At 32.8% G+C, this 9,715-nt stretch overlaps 1 protein-coding gene across 1 annotated transcript; it reads right to left on the reverse strand.

Moving 5' to 3' along the window:
* Nucleotides 1–919: 919 nt before the first annotated feature.
* On the reverse strand, nt 920–3,544 carry LOC149256355 (universal stress protein PHOS34-like). Its single transcript, XM_089457410.1, has 4 exons — nt 3,247–3,544; nt 1,704–1,807; nt 1,428–1,546; nt 920–1,028 (listed from the first exon to the last, which is right to left on the reverse strand). The coding sequence occupies exons 1-4, from the start codon at nt 3,413–3,415 to the stop codon at nt 947–949; spliced, it is 474 nt and encodes a 157-aa protein (XP_089313536.1). The 5' UTR covers nt 3,416–3,544; the 3' UTR covers nt 920–946.
* Between the last annotated feature and the right edge of the window lie 6,171 nt (nt 3,545–9,715).

Here is a 9,715-nt window from a genome sequence, read left to right on the forward strand (position 1 = left end):
CAAATTGCTACATGTATAAAATCATATGCTTTAGACCATGTCACTTACCGAAATTAAAAATATATTCGTAACTTGTGAATGTATATGAAATTGCATAATGATTCTAAATTATTAATACGACATCAAACATCTTCCAAAAAAATTTTAGTTTGTGCAAAAGAGAAAAAATCTATTAATTTTTAATGTATACCAGAGTCCATAATGATTTTGGATTATTCTATGGTATTACCCATTTTCGAAAAAAATTAGCCTTTCTAAAAATGAAAACCAATCCAAATTAAAAAAAATAAAAATAAAAAAAATAACACAAATTAATATATTTATATACTCAGAAAACATCTCTTTTGTTTAAAGATTTCATTATTCATATAATAGATTTAATACAAAAGCATATAATAAGAATAGTACGTTAAACATTAATAATCTCACATATTAGAGCAGAACGTATCAACAAAAAATATTCACCTTTGCAAAACTAATTAATAGCACAACAAACCGTCCAAATCAATGAAAATAATATAGTAAAATATTTTATGTATTTTTTCTGACCTGGACAATTACAAGAGTTAGGGATAAAGGATTCTGAAGAAAATCCCATTACAAGAGTTAGGGATAAAGGATTCTGAAGAAAATCCCATTACAAGAGTTAGGGATAAAGGATTCTGAAGAAAATCCCATTAGCAGCTGACGATGATACAAACAGCCCAATGTCACACTGAATGAAAAACGAAGCATGTAGGTGTAATTACAAAACCCTGTTATTATTTGAAGAAAATCTGGTATTGGATTCGAAAATGAAATTATGGTCTCTGTCCAAAGCCTTGAAATAACGAAAGAAAAAGAGATAACCGATTTATTCTTTATAAGGAGACCATCAAAATGCCTTGGATGGTTTATACTCTCCAAAGCAGAGCCAAACAGAGTGTTCCAGGAGATAAATTGCAGATCAGTTGTGAGGCTTCTTTATGATCATTACAGCACACTTTGCATGGTGGGCACAATAGTCGCTGACGCTTCCCAAAAATGCTCTGCAATCATGCTCCCAAAACACCTTATAATTAGAACATCAAGGATCCACCATGAAAACATAAAGAACAAAAGGAGAAAACATACATATTAAAAAACAACTCCCCACTTGTAAAAAATCAAAAACAAAAACAGCTATCCATACACAAGAATTGCACTCTCCTAATCTAATTACACAAGGAAATCTAATTTGTCATTTTTTACTAATCTAGAAAAGAATCAAATTTCTTCAAAATTTAAATGACTTGAAACCTATCATTTATGGAAATTGAACCCAGTAAAAAACATCAAATCTTATTGAACACTTTCCACCCAAAATCCCCTACCATGCACCACCAAGATCCCCTAGCTTTGCAAACAAACAGTAGCTGATAATATCTTGATGGTGTTTGCAGGCATGCCTTTTGAAAGTGCCATAACCATGGCTGCCAATGACGAGAAAATCTGCCCCCACCTTCTTCACTGCATCACAGAGTGCATCTCTCGCATCTCCTTTTACAATCTTCTCCTCCACTTTCGCCTGCAAAACACAATGACCAGAACACCTTTAATCTTGGATGCTTTCTTCCATAGTATTTTCTTCAAATTAATCTTTCACTGCAATGATTGCATACCCTCCTTTATGTTTTTTTTCTTAAGAACCCATTAAATTGATATAAAATGTACAGAAAACGCACCGGAGTCCCGCTGCAGATATCCCTCGCCTTCTGCATGACGGCCTCGGCAACATGGTCTTGATGTTTCTCCAAAGCTATTACAACTTCCGGTGTAAGTACAAAGCCTGCTCTCATCACAGTCACAAAACAATGAATAAAATAATAAGAACAACACGAATATAATTGTAGAACCAAAAGAATCATGCCTGGCCTTAGATGACAATTTTCTGTAGCTTCCAGACGCATTTATTTATCATTCCTGGCCTTAGATGACATTTTTCTGTAGCTTCCAGATGCATTTATTTATCATTCCTGGCCTTAGATGACAATTTTCTAGCTTCAAATGCATTTAAATAAATGAGTAAAGTGTTTTTGCTTGCCTTTTTTTTTTTATTTTGAGTTTAGTTTCAGGTCAGTTATCTATGGAATGAAGAACTATTTACTCACAGTAGGATGTTATCATCAGAGGATTTCATTACCAGTAATGTTGGGATAGATACTCCTAAATAGTTTAACCCAAAAAATAATTTACATCTTCGATTCTTTCCCATCAAATTTAAACCTAAAACTTAATAAGAACTAAACCCACTCTTTTACCCTTATAAATGAGGCAAGTTAACATTACATTCACCATGAAGTTACCGTAACTCTGCTTAGTGTAGAGTCTGTAAAGAGGAATTTGCAGGAGTTGACCTGGTTTAGGGTGGGGTTATTCTTATAAGGAAATATTTGATTGTTTTTCTCATTGACACCATGGCAGCCGTTTATACGAATGGGAACAGGAACATGACTGAGAACATGGTTGAAAAGTTCGCAACAATGAAAACACTACAAAAATTGGTTACATCAAAGTTTTCATGTAGGTAGAAAACTAGAAGAGATATTAAAAATGAATACAATAATCACATAAATTTCAGTAAAATAAGTAGAAAGGTTAATTAATTGAAGAGAACACTTTCCAGTAAAATGAGTAGAAATGTTAATTAACTGAATACAACACTGTAACACTTTCCCTGTTTGAAGATTGGTCCTCTATCACTCTTAGAGTTTGACTAACAAATTTTTTATTATATAATGTTTAGAAGTTAATATTACTAAATAGTTTAGTTGGTGAGCTTGGAACTGTTCACTGCAAGCACGAGATCAAAATCCCAGGGGATTCCTTTGTGGTATTATCAGCCAGGCATATTAGCAACCAAAAAAATGAAACTAACACCTTAACATGGATAAGATAAAAATCCTATGATGAATCATAGTCAAGGTATAAACCCTAACAAGTATTTAAATGAATTGAACCAGGTTGGCTATGATCCTCTTTCTCTGATCAATCTAGCGTCAGCCAAGAGGTTCTTAAATAAATCAACCAAACCCTCGCTACATTAAGCAACGAGGCACTTTGAAAGCCAGCAGTTGCCTACGCCACAGCCACAGAAGAAAGTGAAATTGCAGAAAGGGGCAAATCGGCACAAGCAGAATCTAGGTAACGCTAGAAATACAAAAGAATTACTCTGTTCACAAACAAAATCATAAAATAACTAAATAATTAGAACAATTCCTTACATACCAGGACCTCCGAGCCCTTCATAAGCTCCGAGAAGGCGCTTGGAATGGCACAAGATGAGAGTGTCGGTGGAATCAAGATGTAGATAATCAACAGCCCACTTTAAAGAATACATGCTCTCTTCGCTTTCGTCCACTGCAACTAATATCCTTCTTCCACTCGCGTCTTCCATTCTGTAATCGATTAGATTTCAATCCGCTACTTCTTCTGATTCACCCGTCTTCGATCAGCAATAACAATACCAGTAATGTAGCTGGTGTGGGGTTTTCAGAGTCGGAGGTTCATCCGAATTGTACCTGGTGGCGAGCTGCAGAGTTTAGGAATTGCAGAGCGGGAGGCGCCGAGTCGAGGAGGAAGGTGAGTGAGCAGCCCGCGGGATCGTAATTTCGAATTTCCAATGGCAATAACTCTCCAGCTCGGACGCGATGTCAGGATTGCCGGCCCCCATCGGATCTTTTGTCAGGGAATGTCAGGATTGTCAGGGGAGGGTGGCCGAGAAGGAGGGTGGCGGAGCTAGGGAGGGTGGCTGAGGGCGGAGGGATTGCCGGTGGCCGGAGTCGGACGATTTTCCGGCCGGTGACGGAAAACGGGCCATTCTACCGCCTAGGTAGACTACTCCCAAACAAAATCGCAACATTGTAGTGGTTGACTCGACAAGCATGGTGTTTGTCAGTGTATTTAAGGCGGTGGTTGGCATTAATATTTCCAACAAAAGCCACCAAGAGGACTACAAAATATTGATTTTTTGATGGATAAAATAAATACAATTTTTATTTCATTATATTTTTTCATTTCATTATAGTATATTTTTTGTATTATTAATTTCCTTGATCTTTTAATTTAGTAAATGTGTGTATGGTTATTTGGAAGGTTTCTTTCGCTTGTTCTTAGCAATAAAAAAATTAAGCTTTTATCTTTAAAGTTGTATAAAATTTTATAAATTATATGGATATTAGTAAATATTATTTTATTTCTGAGTTCAGGGTTCTAAGTTGCATAGGTGACCTTGATTTGATTAAATGTTTTGAAACTAATTCATTATCAAGATCGAGATATTTTTAAAATTTTCTATATCATTAAAACATAATTTAAAAATTTATTAAATATAATATAATGTTTTTCCTATAGAATGCATTTGGTTGCATTGACAAGTAAAGTGTTTTTTAATGGTTTCTTTCAGCCAATTTAGGCTTGAGGTGAATGATGTTGGCCTGATAGCTTTTAAAACTCCAGTATAATTTTTGTTATTCCTTATTGTAGTTAGTATGTGAAGTTTTATTGGTCATTGGTCAGGAAGTACACTTTTTCTCGTAAGGGCAGTAGAAAAACAGAAGCTCAAATATTGTTCAACTAGATGAATCTTTAAGTTTTTATTAAGTAACAAAATCATGTTATATACGAGGATATGGAGGATAAAATCTTATGAATCAAGGATTGAAAGCGGATAAAATCTTATGAATCAAGGATTGAAAGCAAATAAGAAGATGTGGATAAGAAAAATAACTAGAGGAGATATGGGAGAAGGAAGGATGAAAGGAAGGGACTATTGAAAGGAAGGACGAAAGAAAATGAAGGACTTAGGACACTTCTCAACATTTTATGTAATAAATATTATACATTATGAACTATGAATTCCTAGTGCAACTAAATGGTTTATGTTTAGGGCATTTCAACATCATTTTATATTTCACATTATTTCATACTAGTTTAAAGGATGATATAGGAAGCTTCAAAAATTGTATGTCAAACTCAAAATATTGTGCTAAACTTCAATAGATAATTGTTAAATTTTGTTTTATTTATTTTGTCATGTCTTCCTTACATACATGCACCTTGATATAATGTAATTTAGGTTCACAACCGCTCCAATTAGCTTACCTGCCTAAAATTCTTACACTTTCCCTTCTTTCCATCCAAGTTTTGATTAAAGACCTTTCAAAGACAATATCAAGTCAATCTGATGGTGTCACATACAAATCAATTGACTAGTAATGTTTATTCCATAGAGGGAGCTTTAATTTTTGTTGCACATAGTTCTTTTCATTGATGAAAACAAGTGTAATTGATGCCAAAGGGAATGCCTAAGGATGCAACATTGTCATCTATGCAGCAGTATGAAAACCTTGTCTCTTGTGTGTTCATATCACATGAAATCAAAGATATTTTAATTTATTGAATTTTTTATGAAGTTATGATGTCTTAATAATACTGTGGATATTATGGTTGCATATTCCTCGTCAATACCTTTCCAATGGTATCACACTATGAAAATCACCTCTCAGATTAGAGTTACGACCATTTGAAAAAAAATAATAGTAGAGGACCCAAACTATGGGGCAAAAACCTAAATCACCAAATTCATTAAAGAGTGTGCATTGTAAGGGTGGCTCAATGGGTTAGTGATTTGATTGATGGTAAAAAATGGTGAAAGGTTCACAAACTTTAACAATGCTAAAGTTTGAGAAAGTGTACTCTAATCAAATGTCTCTGATACCCAGATGGGGAATTGGATGACATATATCTACTCAACTTGTTTGAATGTTATTGTGGCCTATCCCATAGTGTCATGTGAATCCTCTCATAAGCTATCACGTGGCATGATGATGTCATAATTAAACTAGAATTCCAAAGACCATTAATCCCTAAGGAGCAAGTCATCAGGCACAATCATATGGATTCCAAAATTAGTCCCACAATCTAAGGCGAAGGGCAAGGTCATGATTAATTTTTGAAATGGTTCAATTGCAGTTAAAATTTAGATTTTATGGCTCATTCCTTGACTCATGGTTGACTCCCATACATTTGGGTCCACAAAATGCAAGTATAGGTACGCAAGCCATGAAAACGAAAGGTAGTGAAGTTGTGCAAGAGTAATGCAAACACTAGTAGAAAATGAGAAATTAATAACTAGGTGACTAAAAACGTTAGTCACCATAACTTTTCCAAGTGAAATAATACAAAAAAATAAGCAATATTAAGTTACCCCAGTAAAATTCACTAACATAAATGATTAATTTAGTTGAGGGTTAAAATAAATGACTAAATAATAAGTAATACAACTAAAAATGACTAATGTGAATGACTAATTTATCCTAGGAACAAAATTACAACTACCTAACAAGTAATATAATAATATGAATTAGTCATTTACGTTAGTTATTTTAATTGTGTCACTTCAACAATTTAAACTTACATGTGATAGGGGATTCAAAGGATGTTATAGATTGGCTAAAAGGTTATACTTTATTAAACACTGCTTTATTGGATCAATGGATGATCAAAGTAATGGAGCTTGAAATCTAATCCATTATATTATGCTTCTCTAGATAAATGGCATAGGATTGTTGAAGAAGTTGACAAGGAGTTGTTTTGTGCACATGAGAAGTGGAGGGGCATGCCCTTTCATATCTTAGTCCCTCTCTTGGCATCGAGTAACAATGTTTCCCTAGCATATTTCATTTGATTAGCATGTAATGGGTCACCATAACCAATAAACACTAAGGATCACAATATTGCTTGATGTTGCATACCTCCTTTTTTAATAGCATCCATTTTAATCACGGTTGCTTCATTGGATAGTGAGTAAGCCTAGTTATTATGCTCTCTAAGAACCTGATAGAACAAGAGCTTTTGGAGTTTGGAGATTTCCATTTACTTTTAAGCTATAATAGATGCTAATTTGCTATTGAGAACAATTAATTTTGAGATCATCAAGTTGATGATAATACTTGAGTCTCGAATAATGATTAATATCTTAATTCTAATTTCAATTATATAAAATCTTGGTAAATAATATACACCTCAATTTGGTTGTTTGTGGAATTCCCCAAATCATATTTTCAAATATCCCTTGGGATCAAGATTGATCTCCATTCTTATCATCCTTAATTTAAATGATTAAATGTAGGTATTTCTTTTTCCCCTCTTATGAAATTTGATATTTTACCTTTACATGTATATTGTTTTTATCACTTATCTCTTGATAAATATAAATAAATATCAAATGAATGTACGACATTTCCAAGTGTTCCTTTCACATATTTTTCAAAAAGCTCCCCAAACCAAAAGAAATTTGAATATATAAAACAACGAAAGAAATTTGAATATATAAAACATTTACATCCAAATTTATTTGTTGGGAATCAATAAATCTCCATCTTAAAGATAACCTAATGAGGACCAACCTCTTCCCAAGTTGGATTGAAGGAAAATCTAACCATGGTACAACCATGGAGGTAAAAAATATCGATAAACAACATGCTAAATAAATCTACAAAGATGTGAGATAAAAATTGAATATATAGGGAGACAAGCATGCACATCCAGAAGAAGGAAAAGAAGAAGATTTAAGTTGTTAAATGTGATCTTTTGTTTCTTTCTCGTCTTGATCACAATTATTATAGTTCCACCATCTTTTATCGATCTCGAGCTCTAAAGGTTGGAGCTTCCTCCATTCAATTTTTGTTGAAGGTTTTAAAATTGAGGACTTATCTACATATAATAAAGCTAACATATATGTGCAAAGGGTTTTAGCTTAGGGAGTAACATCACAAGTCTTCATTCTGGCTATCTTATAAATTATTGAGTCGGATTTAGCAAGAAAAAACTTTTGAAAATGAATTTCTTCGACGACAAATATGGCAACCCCAACTCCTACTGGGAGTAGAAAAGGTGACCCATGCTATGTTTTTATTTCTTTGTGTTTTATTTAGGCATATTTCAGGTGTCCATTTTTAGGGTTTGTAGAGAGAGAAGTGATTTGGAATAGTTGAAAGCCCTGTCATTTATTTTTCAATCAACATTTTATGGGTTATTTTTTTAGCAAATATTTGTTGGTTATTTGCGCTCTCTATGCTTGGTCAATCTAGAGCTACAAATGTTAGACTATTTATGCTTTCACGATAATGAATTTTTCTTGAACGTAGTTTAATCCATGGGAAATAAAAATTTATCACTATAAATAGTAGAATGTGTTATGGAAAATTCATTTATGATTATGTATTTGATGAAATACAATCAAGAAATGGGATCGTTTTGTGAAAAATAAATAAATTGCAATTATCAGCAAGCATACTTATATGAGTGTTCTTCTTAACATTTAAATTGTGAAATCAATGATTTCTATTTTGTTTGTTAGGGCTTCAGTATTGAAATTTTGAGTTGTTGTTGGATCTCTAAAGTTAGATGTATCATAATGTTTAGTTTTATATGTTTGATATTGGTAATACTAATGTGAATTTCATCATCCCAATAGTTATTTTTGACGTGCAATAGACCATGAGACTATAGTCGATATCCCCCCAATTCACGGGCATTAATTGGAACATGCCCATTAGATGTTTTACATTTTATAATATCTTTTATTGGGTTGTTTGTTCTAGAAGGAGTGCATGTCCATAAAATTTATGGTAATCTAGAGAATAGGCATACTTAATCACTTTTAGGAATCCCCTCTAGTTTAACCTTTTGCGTTGCCTTGTGTTTCTCATATTTATCCTTTAGTTTCCCAACTTAATGCTTAATTTCTTTCTCATTTATAACTTTACTTTGAAGAAACTTTTCTTATGCCTTACTATACTTGTTTTAGGTTTTGGTTGCAATCTTACATGTGCACTCCATCTTTGTATTGATATTCAATTGTGTTTTTATTGGTTAAGAACTCTACTATTCTGGATCTCAAAAGCTAGAGTTTCTATGCTTCAATGTTCAAAAAAATAGGGTTGTACTTAATTCATTTGCCAAAAACTCTTTGGAAGTATACTCCATTCATTACTTCCATTAGATACATGATGCACTTGTCAATACCACCTTGAGATCTTCTTTTACACAAATGATTTTATAATTTGGTCTCCAATAGAACATGTTGAATCTTTATCTATGTGTGCATGTTTTTACTTGAATTATATTTTAATAGTGATCCCAATGTATCTTTCCACAACCTTCTTACTCCTCCAGTTGTAATTCAAGAGACATAGAATTTTGTTATTCTTTCTTTTGTTTACCTTCTTCCAAAGATGCAAGCTCTTGTTACTAAATATCTATGGAAAATTTTGGAAGGGGGTAACATTCTTTTCTTGTGATTCTTTCGAGCTATTTTTTTTTAAATAAATAACTGTCCCAAAAAAAAATTCCCACAAGTCTTGCAATAAAACTTGTTATGATTAGTCCTATCATGAGGTTGTTAATATTGCTAAAATTTATCCAAAGTCTTCAATTGTTTAGTGGGAGATAAATAAAACCTAGTGCATAAAAAAAAATGCTTCATGTATAGGTAATCTACGAAAACATTTCAGACCATTAATTTCAAGGATAATCTACAAATGTTTATAAAAAATATGGAAGTAAACTTATACAAACATGTAGGACATTAATGAAATTGTCTTATCTTATCTTGTGCAAACCTATGTAAAATAAAAACCATATCTTTTTTAATAGATCTGCAAAAGGAATCACAACATTGAAAACGATTCAT

Source organism: Pinus tabuliformis, chromosome 7 (genome assembly GCF_031772625.1).
Source record: "Pinus tabuliformis cultivar Carrire ecotype Pingquan chromosome 7, CPIR1, whole genome shotgun sequence".
Lineage (NCBI taxonomy): Eukaryota > Viridiplantae > Streptophyta > Pinopsida > Pinales > Pinaceae > Pinus > Pinus tabuliformis.

Excerpts from the sequence above, each read along its gene's own strand:
- LOC149256355 (XM_089457410.1), bottom strand. The coding sequence starts at position 3,415 with ATGGAAGACGCGAGTGGAAGAAGGATATTAGTTGCAGTGGACGAAAGC. Across the intron at positions 1,547-1,703 it reads ATATCTGCAGCGGGACTCCG|GCGAAAGTGGAGGAGAAGAT; the intron begins GTGCGTTTTCTG and ends TGTGTTTTGCAG. Across the intron at positions 1,029-1,427 it reads GGTTATGGCACTTTCAAAAG|AGCATTTTTGGGAAGCGTCA; the intron begins GCATGCCTGCAA and ends GCATGATTGCAG.